The sequence below is a fragment of the Dermacentor andersoni genome, chromosome 7, assembly GCF_023375885.2.
Source record: "Dermacentor andersoni chromosome 7, qqDerAnde1_hic_scaffold, whole genome shotgun sequence".
NCBI classification, from domain to species: domain Eukaryota; kingdom Metazoa; phylum Arthropoda; class Arachnida; order Ixodida; family Ixodidae; genus Dermacentor; species Dermacentor andersoni.
This window is the reverse complement of record NC_092820.1, coordinates 123,641,497-123,666,581: the sequence shown is the minus strand read 5'-3', so window position 1 is coordinate 123,666,581 and position 25,085 is coordinate 123,641,497. Positions and strand designations below refer to the sequence as shown.

The 25,085-nt window shown below is 46.5% G+C and overlaps 1 protein-coding gene across 5 annotated transcripts in view; it reads right to left on the bottom strand.

Annotated features, from left to right (window-relative positions):
• Positions 1–15,051: 15,051 nt before the first annotated feature.
• LOC126533874 (uncharacterized) overlaps positions 15,052–25,085 on the bottom strand; it is a 160,133-nt gene continuing 150,099 nt past the window's right edge. For all 5 annotated transcript variants that reach the window (XM_050181067.2, XM_050181070.2, XM_050181071.2 and 2 more), the window contains 6 exons: positions 24,633–24,834; positions 22,615–22,757; positions 20,457–20,667; positions 19,610–19,758; positions 17,903–18,114; positions 15,052–17,077 (listed from right to left, as the gene is read on the bottom strand). In XM_050181067.2, the coding sequence (XP_050037024.1) occupies positions 17,027–17,077; positions 17,903–18,114; positions 19,610–19,758; positions 20,457–20,667; positions 22,615–22,757; positions 24,633–24,834 (968 nt within the window). In that variant the 3' untranslated portion in view covers positions 15,052–17,026. The remainder of the gene's footprint in view (positions 17,078–17,902; positions 18,115–19,609; positions 19,759–20,456; positions 20,668–22,614; positions 22,758–24,632; positions 24,835–25,085) is intronic.

Sequence of the window (25,085 nt, the reverse complement as noted above, 5' to 3'; positions counted from 1 at the left end):
CCACGAGAGAGTGATTATTACTCGCCTCTTATCTTGGTTGAGGTCCCAGGAAAGGGGCCGCTACCACGCAGGCTCAATTTAATCACAAAGGACCAGATATATCCAATACCGCATATCGAGGAAAGGCTTGAGATAGTGAGCAGTGCTAATTTCATCTCTACGCTCGATTTAGTCAGAGGGTATTGGTAGGTTCTGTTGACCGAGAGGGCAAGCAGGCTTGCGGCGTTTATTTCCCCGATGGGAACGTTACGTCCGAAAGTCCTGAGCTTTGGATTGAAGAATGCGCCGTATTGCTTCTTTATGGACAAGGTGCTATGAGGAATGGAGGACTTTGCACTTCCGTATCTCGATGACATAGCAATCTTTTCTTCGTCATGGGCCGACCATATGCAACACCTGCGAACCGTGCTGTGTCGTCTACGAGAGGCCAACTTAACTGTTAAGGCTCCCAAATGCCAATTAGGGCGCGCGGAGGTAGCTTATCTAGGTCATGTAATAGGGCAAGGCCATCGTCGGCCTTCCGAGGTTAAACTGACCGCAATAGACAACTTCCCGCAACCACGCACCAAGCGGGACATCAGACCATTCCTTGGCTTGGCGGGTTATTACCAAAGATATGTCCCGCGGTATTTCGAGATTGCGAGTTCTTTGACGGATGCTCTCAGAAAAACAGAACCACAAACGGTAAAGTGGGATGACGCAAAAGAAAAGGCTTTTAGTATGCTGAAAAACGCAATAACGAATCAGCCAGTGTTAAACGCGCCCGACTACTCTGAGCCATTCATTCTTCAGTGTGATTTCAGCGACAGGGGTATGGGGGTGCTCTGTCAATGGAGAGATGACGAGAACGAACACCCTGTTCTGTACATGTCAGGATCTGGAGGACAATCCCTATTGCTGTCCCCCAGATATTTGGACCTTGCCGCTGGGTGCGGGAGTTGGCCGAGGTTGAGGAGGACTTTGAGATGAAAAACTGCAGGTTTATTTACATTATTTACAGTGAGAGGACCAAGAAATTAAGTCATAGAGTCATTAGGGGCAGGCAGCAACTCGGACGCTACGGTCCGTGGCAAGAAGCTCGAAAGAGATGAATGAAATAATGCTCTCTTGCTGCTCCCGGTCTCTGGCTTTTAAGCCCTTCGGTGTCTCGAAGTCACGTCACGTTCGGCCAATCTGCGAGCCCGCTGAGGTGACGCCATTTTCGGCCAATCGGCGAGCCCGCTCAGGTGTCGTCATTTTCTGCGAATGGTAAGCGCCCGTGCGATTGTGTCACACCCAGCGGAGAGGGTCGCTCCTTGGGCCGCAATTGTCCGAGTGCTTACTTCTCTCTCTGCGGCATTGCCTTCCCGGTCTGCAACTACCGTGACAAAGGCGGACGGGGGGGGGGGATTGCTGCCAGGGCTTCACGGTGCATTACAGCCTTCTTGCCTCTGGACCCACGTTACCTGGAACAGTGCCAGGCTCCCGCTACACTTTCGGGAAGAGCTAAGCATTGAATAGCTCCACCTGCGGCGCACGAGGTGGGGAACACCAACTCGTTTGCATGTGCCGCGCCTCGGGAATGTGGTATACGTGCTTCTGCGCCCCTTAATTAGGTATGACGCGATTCGATGTGGTCTGGTCAACTCGAAGGAAGCTCAGCAAAAGGTCCCGTATCTAACAGCCAGTAGAAAGCTTTCAGTTCATGAGGAAGCATACAGTGCATCAGAAAAGGAATGCGCCTGCATAGTATGGGCGGTGCAGAAGCTAGCTTGCTATATCGCTGGTTCAAGATTCACCATAGAGACTGACCACTGTCCCCTGACATGGCTGCAGTCCATCTCTACGAAAAACGGTCGTCTTTTGCGCTGGAGCTTGGCTCTTCAACAGTACAGCTTCGATATTCGCTACAAGAAGGGTAAATTTACCGGCAATGCCGACGGTTTGAGTCGTTGCCCCTAGAGTAAGGAAAGCCTCATGCTCACCCGGGTTTCCGTGGCATTTGTACGTTCGTTCACACGTTTTATTTTCCGACGTTTAGCCGATTGTTAGCTGATTTTAATAACCACGTCTTAACGCTTTCAAGAAATGGCTGTTTTTAGTGTTCAAGGGGGAGGGACGCGCGTAAGGAATGTGAAAGATGTAGCGGGTTTTGTTTTTTCTTAAGGTCTGGTGTCTTGGAGGAGGGTGGCCTTGTGCTCGCTGCTTTGTGTTTGTGGGTCCGGCACTGTTCTGGGATGATTGCTTGCCCACGCAGGAGACGAAAAGTTGCGAGACCTGCTTGCAAGACCAATTTCACCGGACCGGACCAGGGAGAACAGTCACAAGAGCGCCACGAGGACTGATGACCACTCCCAGGAATCTACCAGCTACAAACTAAGGGTTCGTCTCCTCTAAGGGGAATTCTGCTACAGAAACGCCGATCCCTCGCACAGCGGCTGCTGGCCCCTACGCGTCGGGATCTTCCTCCCCCGCCGGAGATCCTGTTAGGGTTGGCGTCTGGTACCACGTGCAGAAAGGAATTTCAACCAACCATCTCTCACCCTGCCTCGTCGAAATGAGGCGTGACTTCGCCTGCTATGGTTGGCGTCACGCACCTCGTGCAGAAAGAACTTCCTTTGACCCGACCTTCTTCCATCAGGCCTCGTCGAAATGAAGCGTGACTTCCTAATTTGCCATGACCATTTCGAGTGCCTGCCGGTCTGGCGGAAGCCCAGCAGTGTACAGGCCTCTTTTGTGTGTGTGTGTGCCACTTTAGAGGGACCCGTTCCTGGAACGGCCAAAAGGAGAACTTTTCGAACCAGCAACGCGCAAGGGAGACGGACAAGGGTCTACAATTCCAGGAGGCCGGACGGCCTCCTCCTTGCAGCTGACTTTCAGTGCCGGTCACGTGACGTCGACGGAAGCAAGAGCCCTCCTCCTTTCAGCAGGCTTTCAGTGCCGGTCACGTGACGTCGACGGAAGCAAGATCCATCCCACGATTGTAGAGAGCCTATTTAAGGGGCTCCTAAATGTACTTTTGATCACTTCATGCTCTTCTCATTTTCTTTCACCAACTTTTGAATAAAGCATTCGAGTTTCGCACTAGAAATCATCTCGCCCTTGCTTGGTCGCCATGGTCTACCGGATGCCTGCAGCCCACCGACAAGGCCACGCTACCCAATAAGTAACGTCGGTCGAGCTCCGATAGGCAGGCGCTGCTACAACAAGGCCGCAGTACGATACGCTACCCTGGAGTACGCAACACAGCGCTCTCGCGTCGAAACCCAGGCAGAACAGGCGCCCGTGGTCTGATGTTCGTTCAAATCAGCTGTTGCGCACCTTAAACTGCGGTGCATATAGTCTGGAATTTTGTCTCACAGTCTTGCACCTTGAACCACCTACGCATCGGATGGCGGTTCGGTGCGTTACCTGAATGACACAACAAAGACTCGACTACGCCACACGCTTGAAGCTTCACTAACCACGGTGTGTATTTTTCTCGCCTCGCATGGGCGCCTTGTTGAGGCTCGAGGTGTCGTTTGAGCCAGGATAGTAGGAATGAAGTAGTAGTAGTAGGAATGAAGGAGGAAAAGTGTATTTGGTCATGTCGACGGACGTAGAAACCGACGGTTTGTGTCGAGAGAATGAAGGCAAGCAATCGTTTATTGCATCGTATGTAAGGCCACGTTGGGCGATGGGGTCAGTGTGAAAGGAAAAATACCGTTGGGAGGGAAGGTTATCATGAAAGGAAACATCGGCACGTTTGTGCCCTGAAGCAAAGATAAATGCGCGCAAAAGCCGATACGATACGTAGGATTAATTTTACATTAGGTTCACTGGCTTCAGGTACGGAAGACCACTCCATGCAGGAGCATAGGAAACGTTTAAGTGCACATTAGCACACATCAGCGTCACTGTACGAAAGGCCTCCGCTTTTAATACCGTCATCATCCCTAGGTGACTCGACTAGGGAATCTGATTACTGTATCGCGGCCAATCACAATCGTCGAATTGGTCGCAATATCCCGCCTATTATATGGCATCTTTCCGCCGCACCCCACTTTCGATGGTACGGAATATGTGACCGTATAGCAACCTGTGTACCCAAGGTCTGCGCCGGTCTTCAGTACCATTCGACGTTGGCCTTTTTCGTCATTAGTTCAGGCTGTCAGGTAATGGTAGATGGACATTTTGTGAACCCGTCCACAGTCGGTATCAGCTCTGTGTCGACTTCGCGATGCACTCTGATCAAAGGGTGCTGTTGCCGCGTGGTAATCGTCGAACTGAGGTTCTTGGTCGTGTTCAGACGTAACATTCTGTTCCGAAATGCCCGCCGCAGATGCAACCAAAGCAAGCCGACTAGAATCTATAGTTTGCCTACCACTAGAATAGGGCCTTATTCTCCCCTATGTTCTTTTTTTATGACTAGGATTCAAGACTGTCACGTGACGCTCCCTTCTAGTGTATTACTACCGCCGTGGACCGTGCCCTCACGCTCCATCCATTCCTCTCTACCGTGTAGCCACTACAGCATTCGTCTTACGCCGCTGGCATGAGTGTCGCACGCTAGGGAATTTGCGTTTCTGGTGGCGTAAGTGTGCGTGACGCACTGTAATGCATGCACTGGACTGCGAGGAATGGACTGTAAATCTCCAGATACTTATCGCTAGTTATTTCCTTTTGCGCTTTTTCCCTCGGTCTCGTCTTATGCACCACCGAAGTGCAACTCGTGCAACACAACTGCCGGCGTTTTTCACGCCAGCGTTGTGACAAGCCTGGTCACAACGCTGCACGACTCGATTGATTCCGCGCAACAGCAGCTGTGTGATCTGCTGTGTCGTGCTATGTGGCCGTCACCTAGTGTTACAACACAGCGTTACCATCTCAAGCGCAACGTCTAACCTTGTTACGTTTTGAATGCTTCATCCAAGTGAAACGGTGGTTCTCTCTTTTTTTTTACCTCTGTAGAGCTGGTGATAGCTCGTTTTGTAAGGCACTGTTCAAGCCTCAGAACACGAGCTGCAGTTGGAGAAGTGCAGCTTCTGCGGCTGCCGTATGTTGTCGAATATCGGGGGCCACGAAACGACGCAAAGCTTACCACAAGGCAGTACAGGTATCTTTCATGTGTATGCAACTGTCAGAACAAAAGGTGTTGTGGTTCTTTTCCTTTTTGTAAAAAGGCTCAAGCTATTTACGGGAGGCTTTACAATTCTTGTTCCGTTGCATCCTTTTCATATTATTCGAAGTATCCATTAGACAAAATAAGCAGTAGTCAGTCAGGCAATGATTGGGGGCTGCGTAACCTAGCCTTTACGTGACGAAGTTCAGTGGTTTGGTTCCATCAGCAGTGTCTGTGCGACTCCATCTAGTTTACGTGTAACTGTTCCTTTCCGTGGGTATATGTGTTTATATGTTAGTGCGTGAGGACTCGGGCATTACTTACGTTGAAAACGTGCTGTGTTTCGTTTCTTACATGTTATCGTCCCGGTGGAATTGTGTCGTGATTATGACTCAGTGTTCGTATCGTCTCTTGTCGAAATAAACTTTTTCTAAACACAATAATGTCTGCTCAACCATCAAACTATGGACTATATCTTTCAAATAAGAAGGCCATTTCATGAATGCCTCGTATGCTTCCGGCAAGAGGCCAACGAAACCTTAAAGAAACATGCATGAAGTGTCATGTAGTAATATGGTGGGTAACATGCCACTAAATTCTGCAGAAAAGTCTTTTCAGCTCTGCGGAGACCATTAGGCCTCCTGAATAACACATTTCATCCTCAACATTCCAAAAGCCTTTGTCATTTCGTTCAACGTGCATGTGTGTTCGATGTCCTCTTGACCATGAGTATATTGGGTAAATTCCATAAAAGGTGCACGCTGAAACAAAATAGTAAATGATTGAAAAAAGAAAGAACATGACGTTTTAAGAGGCGAGCACCTAACCTTTAACTAAGAAATTACTAAAAACTTGCCTGGTTGAAAACGCGTCTTATAAAACACGTCTTGGTTGAAAACGATATCTTATACATGCCCGATTTCATTACACTAAAGTGCTATTGATAATATCTTGCATTAAAAAATGTGTGCGCTGCGTGACTTGTCCGGACACATGAGAATATTAAACAACACACTACATGCAACCGCTGAATAGAGCGATTAGAGTCATTGCGTCATGGCACTGAGCAGCCGGAGGCAATAACTACGTGGAAAGCAGCGCATTAGCAAAGCTAAACCGAACAACCTATTTTGCCTACAGGAGTTATCGGGAGGTATGCATAATCGTTTCACAAATAACCACTAATGACGTAAGTTCCGTGAACATGGCATCGCTGTCCATGCTTGGTATATGTTAATACGTTTGCGCTTCTGATTGCTTCCTTTAAGCGGCACATGAGGCCTAGGGAAATTTAGCTAATAAGCCAGCTATAATAGCGTAAGCGATGCATCAGGCAATACAGAAGACACGTAATTCCTTTTTGGCATCGAACCTCCTTAAAATGAATCCAAGGGGTCACTTGCTCAAGCCGCGGTGTAACGTGAAACATGGTATAGCATCATCGCTCATATCCTTGCAATCATATCTACCCACACAGCGTACTTTGTAATCGCTGTGTTGAGAAAAGGAGCCACTGCCCAATCACGCATACGTAGCAGGTGCAGATGGCACTGGTGTCCTACCAGGCGTGACACAATCGGAACTAAAGTTTCGGGTTAGCCTCGCGTGGCGTGTTCAGAGAGAGAGGCATAGCTCGGCAATACATTTGTCCATCCGAGCAAGGAATGTTCGCGTTTTAGAGAGCTTCTTATCCCATTTAGGTATAATTAATCGAACTCAAAAGTTGTGTTGATCCCGATCTGTGTGAGGGGCTACAGATGTGTAATACACTGGAAATATTTCACACCTCTTAGGCTTGGCACACAGATAACTACGTAATCTGGAACGTTTCCGGTGGCAAGACTGATCACGTGTCTCTGAATTAACGAACAAAGCACAGACACGGTACGTTCATTTCGGCCCCATGGTGCGTTTCTTTCTGCTGCATGCGTGGTGGGCCCGCAACCAGAAGGCAAATTTGCTGCTACTGTCTCGCCGCGAACGGGCTGCCCGAGCCCAGACGTAGGGCTAAATTGCTCCCACCCGTTCGAAGGCCGAGAACTGCCACTTCGCTCACCCCGTCGGTAACAACCGTACACCACTAACACGGCAAATTTGCATTTGCCTTCCCGCGTCACCAATCATAGAGAGTTTAATTATTGTCCAGTGACCGAACTTTACACGTTTGTACGTTATTATTCATGTCGTTCTGTTTGATGGATTTCTCTTTTCGAATCATGCCTAGTTTTCTTCCCAGGCAGCTGCACTCCGCGCCGTGTTTGCACTCTTTATTTCGATGCATTGCGCAATTCATTCGCGTTATTTTATTGTCAGCACTCTGCCACCCCATCTTCACAAACCCTGTAGTTCCGTCATCCACTGCGTGTAGAACTGTAGGCGCCAGGAAGTCGCTTCACAAACAGTTCGGCTCCGTTAGTTTCCGTATAAATTCTTAGCAGGATGCATTCAACAAAGAAAATACGACACATGGTGTAATTTGCGGAAAGAAACTTTATCTGGTTTTTAGGGATACGATATTGCTGATAACAGCAAAGGTGTTTTTCATGCAAGCTTTTCATCTGATTAACTGTCATACAGTGCTGACTTCGAAGTATTGGGCGGGGCGTTGCAAAAATAAGCATCGACGGATGACAGGCAGCTCGAGTAGAGAAAGGCTATAGAAAGGCACTGTTCCGAGCACGTGGTTGAGTGAGTGAGTGAGTGAGTGAGTGAGTGAGTGAGTGAGTGAGTGAGTGAGTGAGTGAGTGAGTGAGTGAGTGAGTGAGTGAGTGAGTGAGTGAGTGAGTGAGTGAGTGAGTGAGTGAGTGAGTGAGTGAGTGAGTGAGTGAGTGAGTGAGTGAGTGAGTGAGTGAGTGAGTGAGTGAGTGAGTGAGTGAATATTTATTGGGTCCAGAATAACGTGATAAAACGCGCACTCGGCTAATCCCACGACGGGACCGAGAGGTCTAGCCTGCGGGCCCTATCGCGGGCGTGCTGGACGGCCAGGATTCGGTCTTCAAAGGCGGGACTTCACAGGAGCGCGTCCCACTCTTCCTTATTGAACTTCGGGCGGAACGACCCTAGAAACTTGCTGCCTCAGAAGCGCTAACGTTTCAGAAATAATAAGCTCCGAAGAGGACTAGAAGTTGGTTGAGTCCCTCTTGAGTGACAATTACCATGGGAGCGATGTTTTCTCACATCATACTTTAATAGGCGGGAAATATAACATCTCCTTAACATCGTGACGCATCGACACTTATTTAGGGAAAGCAGACTTTCCATAGCCCAGCCTCATTAATAAAAACAAATGACAACTTCACTCCCGAAGGCGCTTGTAACGCACTTTCGCCTCTTCTTTCCTGATCCGGTTCTGAAGCTATGACACAAATTAGTCATAATTAATGTTTTTTTAACGCGTATATAACGTGTATTCTTGCCAGCGACTTTTCTCCCCTCTAAGACCTGGGCTAACGAGCATAGTAAACAAAACAAAAAAGTAATAAAAGTTAAATTACTGCAGGTCAAATTACGGAGCCAAAACCTCGATCTGATTATGAGGCACGACGTAGTGGGGGACTCCGTGTACGATCTCATTATGAGGCACGACGTTGAGGACGACTCCATATACGGTCTGATTATGAGGCACGACGTAGTGGGGGACTCCGTATTAGTTTAGGCCGTGCAACGTTCTTTTTAATGCGCACCTAATGCACAGTCCACGAGCGTCCCTTGCATGCCGCCTCCATCTGAATGCGGCAGCCGCGGCCGGGATTCGAACCCAAGGCCAATGGTGCGCAGAATCAAAACATCAGAGGTACTTTGCTATTGCGGCGGGGGTCAAGTGCTGTGGAACAAGCACGCAAATACAGATATACTGATAGGGTCTACAGCACCCTGCGGTAGAACGCCGCGAAGCGTAGGGTTTAGGAGCCCCGTGTGAAGAACCGTCAGTTCTTAAATACCATGTCGAAGCGTTGTGTAACGAATCGAAAATTGTGCCAGGAGAAATCACAGTTAACTTCTGTTTAATGCTTTACTTAAACGTTGCTACCATCGCTGCTTCACACAAACACAGTAGTTTCATCTTTATTATCACGCAGAAATTAATTGCCATGGCAACTGGCCCTCCTATGGTGCCTGCGCCAACGTATCGTCTGTTTCGAAAAATGAAAACGTGCATCGGTGATTGAGGAAACTTTCTTAAAATCCTGTCGGCTGTGAACATGAATGCGTAAAGCGTATTGAACTACGTGGTCGTCTTGGCGGCTTTGATATAGTCGTCCTATATCAGTAAAGAATGTGCTTGGACCCTCGTTGTGCCCGTATAAGCAGAGAGAAGTCATAAAATCCCCTGTACAATTTTACTGTGGGCAGTTGAACTCAATAATACCTTTTGAAAAGCGCTTCATAATTTTTATTACTTAAATTTTATCCCGTCTGCCATGTTATAACTTTCTCACCTCATTGATGTTGTATGCGCTTTTTCTTCTTGACTCAGCATTTAAATGCTCCCATACTTTTCACTGGTCATGCACTGACTACTGAATCACGCAGTGATACGCATATATTTGCATCTTTGTGCCATGTGCTTTAGATACATAGAGTTTCACTTCGTCTAAACAATCGCTAAAATAGTAATTTTTTCATTTCTAATCAATTTTTATTTTGTTTAGCTCTTCGTTTTACCTACAATTTTGGGATAGCGGCTTTTTCACTAGGATTTTTTTTTTCAGTATGAAGCAGTTAATAGCCATTATACAACGCGTCGAACTGCAATCTCATGGCGAGACCCTTCAATATGGTCTGGTACCTTTTAGAGAGAGAGAGAGAGAGAGACTAAATAGCAAGGAAAAAGATGGAGCTCAACAAGAACACACAATCCGGTTTGTTACCCTAGACTGAGGAACGTAGGAGGAAACGGAGGAACACTGCTGCTACGTCGACATGTGAGGGTCGACCGCGTCAGACCACCACCTGTCACGACGTAACCCGTATTGTTCGCTGCGAGCTCGAGGCCGCCTGTTCGCCAGCTTTCTCCGCGACGGCCCCCGAGCCACTTGCAACGACGATTGCGATAATTCAGGCCTTCATCAGACAGGAATTTGGGAACATGGGTCTGAACTCTGTATGTTCAACCTCTCAACCCAGCGTTACCCAATTCTCTAGCGGCCCTCCTCGTCCCCGGCAGTCCTTTTCTGCCAGATCTCGCCGCAACCCGTCCGAATGGCGTACCCCTGATGACAGGCCGATCTGCTTCCACTGCTGTCGCATCGGCCACGTCGATCGTCACTGACGCAACCGATGGCCACCACCTCCTCGGACATACGCCGCCGCTTATTCCCGCACCGTTGGACCTTCTGTTCCCTATGCCACCCGCCATGAACCCACTGCCGCTGATGCTCCTGCTCCCAAGACTCGCCACAGCCGCTCGCCCTCACCTAGACGCCATCAGTCTCGTTCGCCCCAACCCCGTCGCTTCTCTTCGCCGCCTATCGCCTCCCGGACCCAGCCGGAAAACTAGGCACTGCAGCTTCTGGAGGTGAAGCTGCGTTGTCGACCCTGCCCTCAAATCCTCTGCTCACGTTACGTACCAACCAAAACTTTCTTGATGTTGACGTTGATGGCTATCCTGTCCCTGCACGCATCGATACAAGGGCACACCTTTCTATTATGAGTGCTGCCTTCCGACGTCGACTGAACAAGCTCCTCACCCCAGCGTCGGCGCGCGTCATCGCGTTGCGGATGGCGGTACTGTGCCAATCGTCGGCATGTGTACGGCACGCGTCAGCATCGCCTGCAGCCCCACTCGCGTCCTCTTCACCGTGATTGCTCATTGCCCTCACGACCTAATTCTCGGCCTCGACTTTCTCTCCGAGCATTCTGCTCTTATTGACTGCTTGAGTTGCCGGTTCTCGAAGAACCTTCTGACACGCCCCAGTGTCGCTTACGCCGCACCGAGTTTATTCGCCTGCCGCCAAAGCTAATAGCCTATATTGAACTGTTGTCTTCTCCACCAGTTCCTGATGGCGAGTGCCTCGTCACTAATGCACTGCCGCCAGCGCCACGAGCGGCTGCTGAGACCTCTAATTTTGTCTTCTGAGATTTTGGAGGCGTGGTTCAGCTCTGTTTTGGTGTCGGTAGCAATCAATGCTTTATAATCTAGTTCACCTTTGGCTGCTAAAATGTTCAACTACGTCTTCAATAGTGTTGTGCAAGAGATTTAATATTTCATTTTTAAGCATGTCGTTCATACAGACGCAATAATCTCGCGAATCGCAGCCTTCTTACCAGAAGAACCGCTAAGCTTCTCGAAGAACCTAAGCAAGGCTAAATTAGCTCACGCAAATTGTAAAAATCATGCCATCAGAGCGGCTGCTATTTCAATTCTTCTTTTTGCCGTTCTTCAGCCGGTTCTGTCAGTTTCACATAATAGGAAGCAGTGGTTCTATAAGAAAAAAGTATTTTTTCTTGTTGACACTGGGAATCGCCGAGGAAAAAAATACTGGATCGCACCCTTGATCAACGCAGACACAGACCAAAGGCACAGACCACGACGAGAATGTTTTAGCCATGACAAGCAACGTGTCAAGTAAAGCTGACAATTGCGAACCGGCCCATGCAGGCGCATGCATCACGCACATACAGCGAGGTAGACAGCCTTCACAAAACGATCCCAAATGCGCATTACACTGCTCGAGCCGCACCAAATCAACCGTCTGTGTGATGATACCGGTGAACCACAGATAACAAATTCTGTGCTTCAAAAAGGAGTTAGTGCGAGTGACTTTTGGAAAGTTACGCGCATGATGTAATAACGCACATGCTCTTCCGCAAAAGACGGCGCAAATACAAAACGGGTGGCTGCACGATAAATGGGCATCGCGACTCATATTCCATACTACACGCCCAAAATAAGTTCACCCAGCATGACAAACGACTTGCTCGCAATGTTCTTAGCGCAAGAGATGGCAAAATGATTTCTGCAGGTACATGGAAATAACTTACCAAAAAAGCGAGGCGTCGCGTTGAAAAGCACGGTGGGGTGGGCGTAACCAGCGGCACAAAACCGGGGCAGGATCAACGTCTTTGTGGAACCGGAACACGCGGACGTAACCTTGTAGATGTATGATAAGCTGTGAGCCTTTGAGGTGAAGTGGAAGCGGACATTGCTACGCCGCCTGGCGGTTGGTCAGGCGGCGTACTTGCTCGGCCGTGAACCGGCTCCAGTGTCGTAGGTATACGTAGGTGTATGTTTCTCTATGGTATGAGTGCATAGTGCTTACGGCGGTATGAGGCATTGATGACGATAGTTATCTGTCGGCGGACGCGAAAGAATCCCGGGATCCTAGTCATATACAGCTTAGCTGTAAAAAAAAGTACGAGCATTATGTGAGTGAATGCGGTATAGCAGTAGCTGGTGTGGGTTCGCTCGCTTTGTCGTTTTGACATTCGCTGCTGCCGGCGGTGTCAGTGTCTAGAATCCCACTCTGCTCGGCCAGTTTAAAGAGAAAGAAATATATATCTACTTTTTTTTAATCCGCACTTGATCGCGTGAGGTTTCGAACTCCAGTTCTCTAGAACTGTGAGCCAAACATTTTGCCTTTAGTCTTTTTCTCTTTTGTTAAAAAAAATATTTACCTCGTAACGCCACGTTAAAACAAAAGAAAAAAAAGAAAGAAAAAAGAATAGTGCGCTCGAAAAATGCGGTCGCGCCGCAAGCTGACATGATTGCCTGAAGCTCACTCTTAAGCTTACTCTCTTACTCCGAAGCTTACTCTTAAGGCATTACCAAAGCGAAAGAACTTAAAACGAAGCCAGCTGTAACAAACAAAAGACAGACAAAAAAACAAGGGGGGGGGGGGGGAATCAGTTTCTCCAGTTGTCCGCCATCGGAGAGCGCCATCTAACAAACGAAGATGACTCGGACCATCATCGTCATGGAAAAAACGTTTAGTTCTCAAAAGATTTCTCGAGGCCAATTGCGAGTGTCTAGTCCAACAGACGCAGCACGAACCCTTTCAAGACTTACGGCGCGTAATACTGCGCCAGCTGTCATGTCACTGCTTCCATTATTCGTGAAACATCGGAACAGTTTTTTTTTCTTTATGTTTGCTTACTTATTTTCTGGCATTCCGCCGTAATCTCAATGCAGCCGCCATTTCCGGCAACCGAACCGGCGACGTTCTGATCAGCAACAGAACGTCACAGCAGCCGAGTACCAAAGGTAAAATTAAGCAAAGCAAAGTGCCAGGGCATCCTATGTTCGAAGTCGCCTTCTTGACAAAGCCGTCATTACCAGCACTGTTCGAGCTGAAATATACTTGAAAGAAAGTTTTCCTTTTTCTTTATTTAACTCACGGGAAATTTATCTCCGTTATGACGTTATGCCACGTGACAACCCAAGCGTAAAAAAAAAAAAAACGGCCACGCGTTCACAACGCGATGTGCAGCGCGTGCTCACTGGGAGATGCATAAGCTTACTGCATTTAAATTCAAATCAACTCAAAGTTTGCACCATCTGCCTTTATTTTCAGCTGCATAGCATCCACTTTCGCAAAAACTAAATCGGTAAAACTGTTCGCCGAAGTGTACCAGACAGGTTTCTTGTTACCCCGAAGCCATGTCTCTGTGCAGTTTCTTTTATTCTTGCGTGGTTTTTAGAATATATCCGTCTACTTGTTTAAACTTTCGACTTTTGTTTCTGTGAGCATCATTCTAAAACGCACATTCCGAGTCTTCGGCAGATGTTATGTTCTTTTTTCTATGCCGGCCCATTGCTTACATTGCGTTATGCTTTTCGAGTGAGGCTTTCTTTGCCTACATTCCCCGTTAAAATTTTCCTTTCATCTGTGTTTTCGTCATCTATGCACCTGCTCATCTCGGGTCACGTTACGGCCGCTTATATGTGTTTGGAAATCGGTATACGCGCATGTGTCAGAACTTGAGTAGGAGAGTAGTCTTAGCTTGTTGCATCTGTGTGTTCCACTGTGCCTGCAGGAATATCTTCAGAATTTGCTCTCCTTACTTGACCTTGCTCTACATTTCGCGAACCTGTGACGTCTCCTGTCTTACATATTTTTTTAATGCGTAGCATTATGAGTGGCAAAGCGAAAGAAGTATGCGTGTGGAGCGTGGGAAGGCGGTCACGTGGTAGAAAGGGGGTGGACGAGCTTGAAGTATATATATATTGTCGAGTGAGTTGATGTGGTAAACGGGGTTTCAATCACGGATGCGATATCTGAAACAGGTACGACGTCATGCTAACGCATTTCTCTGGCATTTACCGCTGCATCGCTACTTAATTTTTTATTGGTAATAATATTGTTACGTAGAGATATTACGATTATATGAAAATAAATAGCCGTCAAAATTAAAGGGTAATCAAATCTCTTCTTTTCAGCAAGAAAAAAAGACCTACCTTGTTAAGAACGGTCATACCTAAGCAATATTAAAATACCGCGGCACTTTCTGATCGTTTAGGAAACAAGATGACAAACCTATATTTGTAACTGGTTTACAAGAAAAAATTCTGAGAGCAGAATGCCCTTCAAATCAAAACAAAGTGAGCGCCTTCAATACAACCTTGTCATCCGGTATTCCAACGATTTCTTCGAATGTGCTATTTAGGGAAACGAGATATGCTTTTTCATAGAACACAATCGCACACTGCAGAACAAATCAGAAATACATTCCGGTAATAAAACTATCGAATTATCTCCTCGACAAACCTAATATTGAGCTTCAAATCTTGTCGAAAGCAAATCATTTGTACAAGTATATTCGCGGCTCAACATTTTCTTCTTTTTTGCGATCTGTAGATCATTATCATCCCGCTTCATTGTGAACGGTTATTCCCGCTGTCTTTACTGTCCGGCAAAATGACTCCTTTCGCTTACTGCGATAGCGCGAATACAATTATGGGTGTTGTTCTGGAAATGCGCACCTGTCGAGGATAAAGGAAAAGAACAAAAAGAACTGGACAGCTATACAGATTTATTTTCACACAATAGATTTATTGTACACATCAATACACACGTACATTTCTTCTCTTTCAAGAAAAAACACGTGATGACACGTACTCTTCTTTGTTCTCCGATAGCTTTGATAACATTTAATATGTACAATCACAACGCACGCACAGGCACACGCTTCACTCAATCTTAGGCTGTAAAGAACAGCGCTCCACAAATGCACAACGTGCTAAGCCGACACGACTCACCACTTAACAAACAAACAATTGAAACAGACTGATACGGCAACGTTCTCTGTTCGTAAAAAAAAGCAAAACAATAAACTAAACGAAAGCAAGCACACCCTTTTTTTTTTTTTTTTACCACGCATCCAGCATTCGGAATGTCAAGCAACAGCTCACAGCACACGTATTAAGCGTAGTCCTAAACACACTCTGTATGGCATTACAAGAGCCCAAGCTTGGCTGGGTCTCAAATAAAATTAAGTGGTAGTTACGAAGGAACAAGGGACACACCGACCATTCGCATTGAACGCTAGTTTCATTCAAGCAATGTTAGAATGGCAAACGGTTACAGAAAGAATGGCAGCCAAGAAAAAAATATATACCTTTCACACTGATATGAAATGTTAGGCTTGTTTTTTTTATAACACTGACATATTGTGCCAATGCGGTCGACATAGTGGAAGGAAAGCTGCCGACTCTTTTTGTGAGGCGGCTTGCAATTGGCAGTGTACAAAAGTCACCGGTGACAAAGGTCTAGGGAAGCTTTCATCTGTGATCTCAAGGGTAATATAAAACGATGTTGACAGGCAGTCAGCAGGGCGGGCCTGCTAATAGACGTCGCTCAATGCAAACGTTAGCGTTAAGTCAAAGCGGGGGGCTTGTTCACGTGCACTGTCTGCAAGCCGTGGACTCGACAAACTATGCAAATTTGAAGGAATGCATGTAAATCTCCTTTGCTGGCTTTACATAGCCGAAAACCGCTAGCACCGCGTGCGGCTTTCCAAAAAAAAAAACATCAGGACAAATAGTTTTATGTACAGAAGCATTTCGGAAAGTGACATCCATTGTGTTAAAATAGAACTGCTGACTGACCGTTTCAGTGCATATGAGTACGTGAAAGTTGCAGCAAAGTATCGAGTACAACATACACGTCATCACTGGTCACAACACAACAAAAGTTGCTTCGTCATGGTATAATTGCGGCTCCTCAAAAGCGAGGACGAAGCAGTCTACCGTAAGTCGTTGTGGGTCACGTGACAATAACTTTTGCAGCCTACAGGCGCACAACGTCGGCGTAAAAGGAGACTAAGAAAAAATAATACGCAACTATACAGCTGCCGTCTAACAATGTTTGATGTGTTATGTAAGCAGCAGTCAGCTTTTGCACTTCAGCATGACCTTTTGTACGCACTGGTATATAGGAAGGTACACGGGCTCAGACGTACGAAGCAAATATTTAGAAATATGCGTCCCAGGGGGAAAAAAAATATCGCCTATGACTAAACAGAACTGGTTCGGTACTCTCCTAAACATCGTTAGATGCTCTAAATTGCCATCCTAACGGATCTCGTCATACGGGCACTCCGTTGGCACGATCTCAGGCAACAACAGTCAAACTGTCGGCAAGTCAGCACACGTTCAATCTGAATATATCTAATCTCTTATCGACGCATTCCACGTTGGCTGGTTGTGTACACACACATGCAGTTAGCGCAGTACTGTCCGAAAGACTGCCAAGAGATGTCGTCCTACCTATAAAAAAATACGACCCCACCAGCAACATCAACAGTCCTTTTGTTAGTTGTGCGCTTTCTTTTCTTTTTCACGGGAAAAAGCAAGAATGCTTATAACGTCACTCTTGCTGTCATCGTATGTACAATCATGTGTCAGGGGGAAATTATGAACATTATAGTATATATATATATTTATATATGTACTAATGCTATATTACAATAACGCTCAGCGTGAAGACTATTTCTCTAGTTGCGCAGTCATGCTTGCACATTTCCGTTTTTCTCTTCGGGCTTCTCTCCATCGTAAGTCTGTAAGGAAAAAGAATAATCGAAACAGTCATTTCACTGCCAGCAAACGTTCGGTTCATTGTCGTTCTGCGTTTAGATTTCCATAATTGAACTACGTGGTTTAGAGAAGCTATTACACGGCTGTACTAGTGTTTTTTTTTTTTTTTTTTTTTTAAGATTGTCGAGCAGAATACCGCAAATTATATACTGGCAAGCCTCAAAGCGTCCCCTAATTATTTCACTCTGAAGCCTTTCTACGAGCAAGTTTTGGTTTCATTTATCAAGAGGTGTATGCATAGCGGCGTCATGACACAGAACGCCGTCACGTGGCAGTCACGTGACTTCTGTGGAACGTTCGTGCCCACACTGGCTGGTTCGGTCGTCTGCTATGCTGCTGAGTCGTGCAACCAGTGCGATTCGGCTGATTGAGAAGCTCATTCATTCATTCATTGGTAATGAGATACATTTGATTGAACGTATGATTCAGTCATATATGCATAATTAGGTAAATTTCACCAATTAATCGATTTGTTGACTGGTTACTTCTGTCGATCAGTGCCGGTTATTCGGCAAATGGCGCTGATTCGCCGACTCACTTGCTTATTCCGGGGTCGGCATCTTCATAAAATTTGTTGAATCGCTTGATTGACTGGCTCAATCCTTCGCTGACAACCAGTCGGTCAGAAACGATTGACTAACTGGCTGATTCCCTCATTTGTTCATTCGGCCTACCGCATCTTCTTTCTTTTTTCTCGTTGTTTTTGTTCATTACTCGATCGCGCGACATTCACTAGGATAGAAAAACACGCGCGTCATTAGCAAAAAAAGCGTAAGGATCTCGCGCACCTTGTAAGTAGGGTTGTCGTACGCGGACTCGGACGGGTTCCGCGTGATGGGCGCCTTGGCCGTGGACTGCCTCCGCAGCAGCAGCACCAGCACGACGGCGAACGCGAGTCCGGCCACCGCGGCGACTATGGCGACCACGATGAGGGCGATGTAGTACGCCTCGGCCGTGCTGTTGTCCTGGTGCACGCTGTGTAGGGCCACGGCTTTGCTGTCTGTTGGGGTCGAAGGAGGAGGAGGGAAAAGAGGAGGAGGAGGGCACGGCGCGTCATCATTCACTGTCCTGTTCCGATCCAAACACGACGGCGTTTGCGCATGTGCAGTGTGGTCTACTTTCTAGGGAACGCCTAAACGGTATTAAAGCTACCACAACTTGAAGATTTCTTCGTCAATATAGAAAAGAACAGGCCCATACTCCTCGGGCGTACAGTTATGCATAAATGTATTTGTTTGCGTGTTTTTTCCAACTCATGAGAGCTGTCATCGACCATAGACTGTTGGCATTTATTTGGCCTATAAAACAACAGCGAGGTAATGACACCGAGCAAGGAAACAAAACAGTCTCACTCTCCCTCTCTCTCTGCTTACGCGCTTGCCGTGCTGCGAGCAAAATGGTTGCCAACTGACTCACCCAAATGTCCACATCGCTGCGGGGTATTGAGTGCACTTTCCCTTTGGCAGTGCATCGAATTGTACGCAGCCCTCAAAACCAAATGCGCACGCATGTTATATTGCAAATAAACTAAGTCCTCCGAGAGTAGCAGGCCAGTAATCCTCGTTTTCGTGCATAGCGTGCAAACAAGACGTCTCCATTATTGTAAGTCGTCGCCGTGCAAGCAGCGATGCGCGTGTTGCCTTTACGTTGCCTACGCACCCGTTTAGCCAAGTCCGGAGCAGTGGTCTGTAGTGTGCGCCTCATTGCGTTGTCAAAGATGTTATACGTGATAAGTGATCCTACCGAAGAATGGAATGCCATGCCTTTTCGTCGTCTTAAACTCCGTGGATAATGACTCGAATCTCGGGTTCTCAATAGCTGTTTCGAAGTCAAATTGCTGTTTTGTGTTGTTTTATTGTTTCCTTGCACTTTCATTTTCTGGTAATGCTAGGTCAGGGCGCTAGTCTTTTGTGTTGCGCATTTGTCAGTGTACTTTACCCCTCTTGCTTGGGCCACAAGGCCTGCAGTATGATGTAAACAAACAGATGAAAATAAATTGCGGGTGTGCGAAGGGGGCCCAGCTTTTGTAAAAAGGGACGCTGTCAGATAGATCGTGCCCATGCTAAAAAAAAAAGAAACACGTGACTTGCACCGAAGTTAGCTACCAGTGCAAGGCAGAAAACAGCGCATCTGCTTCTTCTTTGTAGCTTTCGTGTACGAGCGAGCCACAAACGCTCGCAATGCCCACGTCGCGCCTGAGCTGAAAATCTCGGTGCCAACGTCACCTGCGACCTGAATCTGTCGTCTGCGAATGGGCAAATCGTGCATCGGATCTTGCCTCGTCATGCAAGTCCCCACGGAAAGCAGTGGAAAAGGTTCGGGTGCAGCGCAGCACTATTTGCTCAAATTACAGTACTGGACATACCGACTACACTCGGTCATCTGGCACCAGGCCCAGCAGTCTAAATCGATAGTGTTCTATTCTACTAGTAGGAAGCCCAAAAAATTTCTTGTCATCTCATTCGGTGGATCCATCGTGCACAAGTGATTCCCACCTTCGATCTCGTTCGACTCGGTTGTCGTGCTCGTCGTGGTCGACGTCGTCGTCGTGGTTGGCGGTGGACCCGGCTTGGTGTGGAAGTCGAGAATGTTGGACGTCGTCGTCTTGCCGTTGGTCAGGTAGGCATCCACCCACACCTTGTACCTGAGCGACGGGGCCACCACCGTGTGAGAAAAGCTACGCCACAAAACCCTTTCGCACCAACAATGCGCCACAAGTAGCTTCATGCCATTTATCACCATCCCAGAAACAACTGTCGGAGTGAACGGAAGTTCTAAAGTGCACTTTAATCTGGTCGAGGATGGTTTTAAATGTTTAAACGCGAAAAAAACAAATTTTTACAAATTTGATTGATTGATTCACTGACTGACTGACTGATTGATTCTTTTATTGATTCATTGATTGATTGACGGACTGATTGATTGATTCATTGATTGATTGATTGATTGATTGACTCATTGATTGGCTGACTGGTTGACTCATTGAATGACTGACTGATTGACTAACTGAATGACTGACTGATTGCATAATTGATTGGCTGACTGATTGCATAATTGATTGGCTGACTGATTGCATAATTGATTGGCTGACTGATTGCATAATTGACTGGCTGACTGATTGCATAATTGATTGGCTGACTGATTGCATAATTGATTGGCTGACTGATTGCATATTTGATTGCATAATTGATTGATTGATTGCATAATTGATTGATTGATTGATTGATTGATTGATTGATTGATTGATTGATTGATTGATTGATTGATTGATTGATTGATTGATTGATTGATTGATTGATTGATTGATTGATTGATTGATTGATTGATTGATTGATTGATCACCTCTGTCCGGGCTTGAGGTCCTCCAGCAAGATCTTGGGTTCCTTGAGGACCATGAAGCGCTGAATGTGCTCGGCGGCCGCCTCGCTCTTGTACATGACGTTGAACACGTGCACGTACTTGGTGATGGGATCCGGTATGCCGTCCAGCACGAGCGAAGCCGAGTACTGCTCCGTCCTCTTCACGTTCACGATCAACTCGAACTGGTACTCGTCTGCGCGAGGAAGCAGCGATTCATTTTAGGGCTTGCAATAAACCCGTCTGCGATGACTTCAATCTAGGCGCGTACGAGCGAATATTCAAAAAAGTACTTTTAGAACTCTGTCTTGCACGATTCGGTCCTCTAATCGAATGCTCATCATTTGTAACTGTGAGCATCTCCTTTTAATGATTTCTGACTACCTTAAAACGGCCACTGTGCGCAATCAAACATAAAATTGCAGTGAAAGTGCGATAAATATCGTCCTTGCTGGCAAAACGTATGTATTGTAGCACGACAGCCTACGTAGCCAAGCAGGCTGCTGCGTCCAGGAAGCCACACTCTATCGAGTGAACAGCGATCATTAACACTCTGCGAAGAGTCCTGTGTATGCGAACAAACAGCTTATTTGTTCCTGATGCTCAATTTGTGTTTTTTAAAGAACAACGCTTTATAACACCCAATGTAATGACAGAAACGAGCTAGCGTTACGAATGTTATGGTGCGAACATCGTTCTACATTAACTGCGACAACTGCCGTTCGTTATGCGAAAAGTATTCGAAGAGTATTCGATATTCGGCTATATTTCCATCTCTCAAATCACCGTTCGTACATTCCTATTTGAACGTGAGGTACCAGTCAAAAATCACTAATAATGTTTCATTTTGCGGAGAACAGCTCTTTATCTGCTGGCAGCCTGTAACTGTAACATGGCCATGCGCACCATATCAGCTGCACGAAGCACATAGGAACACAACTCAGCACTGACGTCATCGTTGGAGGCTGCAGGTGCTTGTCATTGACCACCCCATGGATCTGAATTTCGTATGATGATTATACATTTATGACTGGGTATTGTGATAGAGATTCCTTTTTTTTTTCGTAGACCCAGTACGAAAAATTTTCGTTGCCCCTCATTCTTCTATATCGATCTTGCTTATAGCTTTGTAGTTATGATTTTGGGATCGCTAGCTGTTAATTCGACCAAGATTCCCGTCTTTCGCAATTAATAAACAAGAGCCACAGTGAAGACAACAAAAGCAACGACAACGACGCGGGCAATGACAAAAACCACTGACAGTGAGCTACGTACACTTACAGACGCCTATGCGCCAAACACGGTCAATAACGTCTCAGTCATTACAGCGTGCGCTTGAACGCTGCGTGCTACACGTGTCCTATTTTTTATTATTATTGACGCGGTATAGATATAGACATTTGCACAAATACAACGTCGGCAACTCCTGGTCTCTGAAACACGTACAATTTCAGATTCGTATCTTGATAAATCTTAACCGACACGAAAATAGCTTCGTCATATACGATATTTATTGTAAGCATAGAGTGGTTACACGCGAATATCTGCGATAAGCTGTCTAAATTTTCCTTGTTATGGCCGATAATCCGTCATATGGGTATTCATTATGTAGGAACTTGACTGTAGTTGTTTACATTTATGCACGCAGTTTTGCAGAATAAGTTAACGCACATAGCCTACAGCGCATTAACATGAACAGAGTAACCATTAAGTGTCGGCATAACGCAGGCTAACCTACCCCTTTCGATCTCTTTTTTTCATCTCATATACATACTCGTTTGGATTGACAGTTGGCATATTATCGGTACATCTACGGGATACCATGCCGCGTTTTTCACCATTGTACATATATCTACACTTTCTTCTGCTTCTTGTGACACAGAGAGAAAGAAAGAAAATGAAAAGGTTGCATAATGATTGCAACAGGCATTGACCCAATAATTATGCCACGGATCGATACTTCGTGCTTAGTTTCACAAATAACTACGCCGCTTTTTTTTTTTTTTTTTATCTTCTCGGTTTTGGTCTCTGCGGATTCCCATGGAGCTCTCCCGGATCACAACCCAGGCTCCGCAATGCCCAGTTCCAACAGCGCTAGCCTGAGCTAGCTTCGACCAGAGGCACGGCAGATTCAACTCCTCACCTTTGGGCACCGGAGCGGTCCTCATTTCCACGTGCTGCGACGACTCGATGCGCGTCGGGAGGCCCTCGGGCACGGCGAACTGCATATCGATCAGGTACGACGCGCTGGGCTCCAAGTCCTGCAGCAGGTACGACGTCCGGTCCCTGCGAAGTGTACCGCGTTCATTCGCATATAGATTGCTCGCGAATGTACAGAGCCCCCTTATGTTCGAAGAACGGGAGAAGGAAACCAATCCGCGCCTGTCTTGTGTGTTCCTTCCTTGTCCCTTGTTTTTCAGTGCGGTTGCATGATGCATTCCATTAACGACCACCAACTAGCCCGCTTATCCCTGTTAAATATGCTTATGGATACATTGCGCCGCATTTGATTAAACGCAAATCGTATACCGTACGAAGATCGAGTCCCCGCACCAAAAAAGTCATATAGTTCAAGCACGAGTGACTTCACCGATGTGGGCTTAGATGGCACACGAAACTTTCGATCCAGTATGATTTCGACGACTATCAAAGCTCTCTGTATGGTAGACACGACAAATCATGTAAGCGTCGAGTAAACTAAAGAAAATTTGAACGCGACAAACAGTCGCTACGGCAGCCTGATAGAATACAACAGCTTGATCTCAACTTCATAAGGTACACGTTCTTTTCAGGTTTTCGCAGATCACAGGGAGGCGAGATGAAGTTAGCAGCAATCTATTTCCAGTGTGGCAATTGTTAACGCTCAGAATGACCGTGACCAACATAACCTTCTCCGACGCACGATATTTCCAAGCGACTTCAGGCACGGCTTGATTGATCGGGCTTATGTGGGCATTGTTTTGACTCTATAAAGATCAACCCACATTGATTGATTGATTGATTGATTGATTGATTGATTGATTGATTGATTGATTGATTGATTGATTGATTGATTGATTGATTGATTGATTGATTGATTGATTGATTGATTTTTTACAATACTGTGTAGTGACAAGCTCTGAGGTATACTCGGATACACACGGTAGCGAGTCTCTTCTGCGTACGCCAAGGCTCTACATAGCACTGGATATGGAAGAAAACCCAAGAGGCAATCAGGCTGTAAATGAGATAGCCAGGGTCAATAGATCATCGCGAAGGAGCTATACCCCGGAGCTGTTTGTCTCTCGGGCAGCAGGACGCAATAGGCTGTCGAAGGTTTTCTCAGTTGGACAGTTAGGTGATGCGGGGAGTTCGAGAGTGCGCATCGATTTTCCGGTCGAGCTTTATTAAGGCGGACGCGGTGAAAATGCACGTCTCAGCCGGTGGAAATGACATTCAGCAGTCTCGCAGTTTATCCGAAGCTCCATAATGAGAGTGAGCTGAATGTATTTTGGGAAGAAGTCGCTGGCGCGATGAATCCTTGCGCGGGCTATGTTTGATGTTTCTCTCTCTCTCTCAACAAAAGAAACAGTAAACACTAAAGGTTGCTTGATTGCGGTATAACTTTGTTATAGCAAAGTTGTGGAGACGGAGAAAAATATTCACGATGAAAATATCTTCGCTATAGCCATAGTTCACCATTTAGTCTTTCTGAAGTTGCAATTAAATCTTTTTAAGCACGGTGGTTTGATTCAGGCTAAATAGAGGGAAAATGTTAATTTTGTTGAAACACACGTTCGCAGTATGCAGTATGCTGTCACGGTCCGTTTCTTCAATAGGAAAGCATGGCAAGCACTCTGACAAGAATTCAAGGCTACCAGCGCACGCGCTAATTAATGTAATTACGCGCTACGTAATGTAGAGCTGTAAAATCTCGAAAACGCAGTTAGGTCTCGTTTCTCCTAAAAAACTTGAGCCGAGTACTCTCCGGTCCGATAGATGGTCCGCAATACGCAACGATCCTACATTTAAACGTGTCAATAGTCCACGGACTGTAATCCGGTAACTACAATATTTATCTCGCTTTATATTTTTCAAAAAAAAGATCAGTATTTCCACAGCCTTCGTCATTCCTTGCCTTTTGTTTTCTTTGCGCGCGATTCATAGATACACACTGTTTACCTGTGGATCATGGGCGTGGTCTTCCATGGCGCGTGATCCTGGCCGTTCATCTTGTAGCGAATCTGCAGGCCGTCCACGTACTTCTTCTCACGGCTGTCCAGTGGCCTCCAGGACACCTTCGCCGTGTGCGGGTCGATGCTGTTCACGGCCATCATCATGTCCAGCAGCAGCAGCGGAGGCACCGTAGTCGTCGTCGTAGGTTCTGCAGCAAAGCAATAAAAGTATTTCTCGTAAGTATACGGAAAGTTGGACCTAGATGGTATTTCTCCATTTCTCATTTTCTCTTTCTCACGTCTGTGGTATTTTACCTACGTGTTTTTAATAAAGCTTCAGTAGAGAGTCGGCGTTTGCGTTCACAGTGGCTTCCTTAGTTAAATACAAGAGTGCACGGCTCGGCTTTGTCGCCATTTTTAAATTACTTGTATTGGTCGTCCCCGCTCGCCACTGCACTAC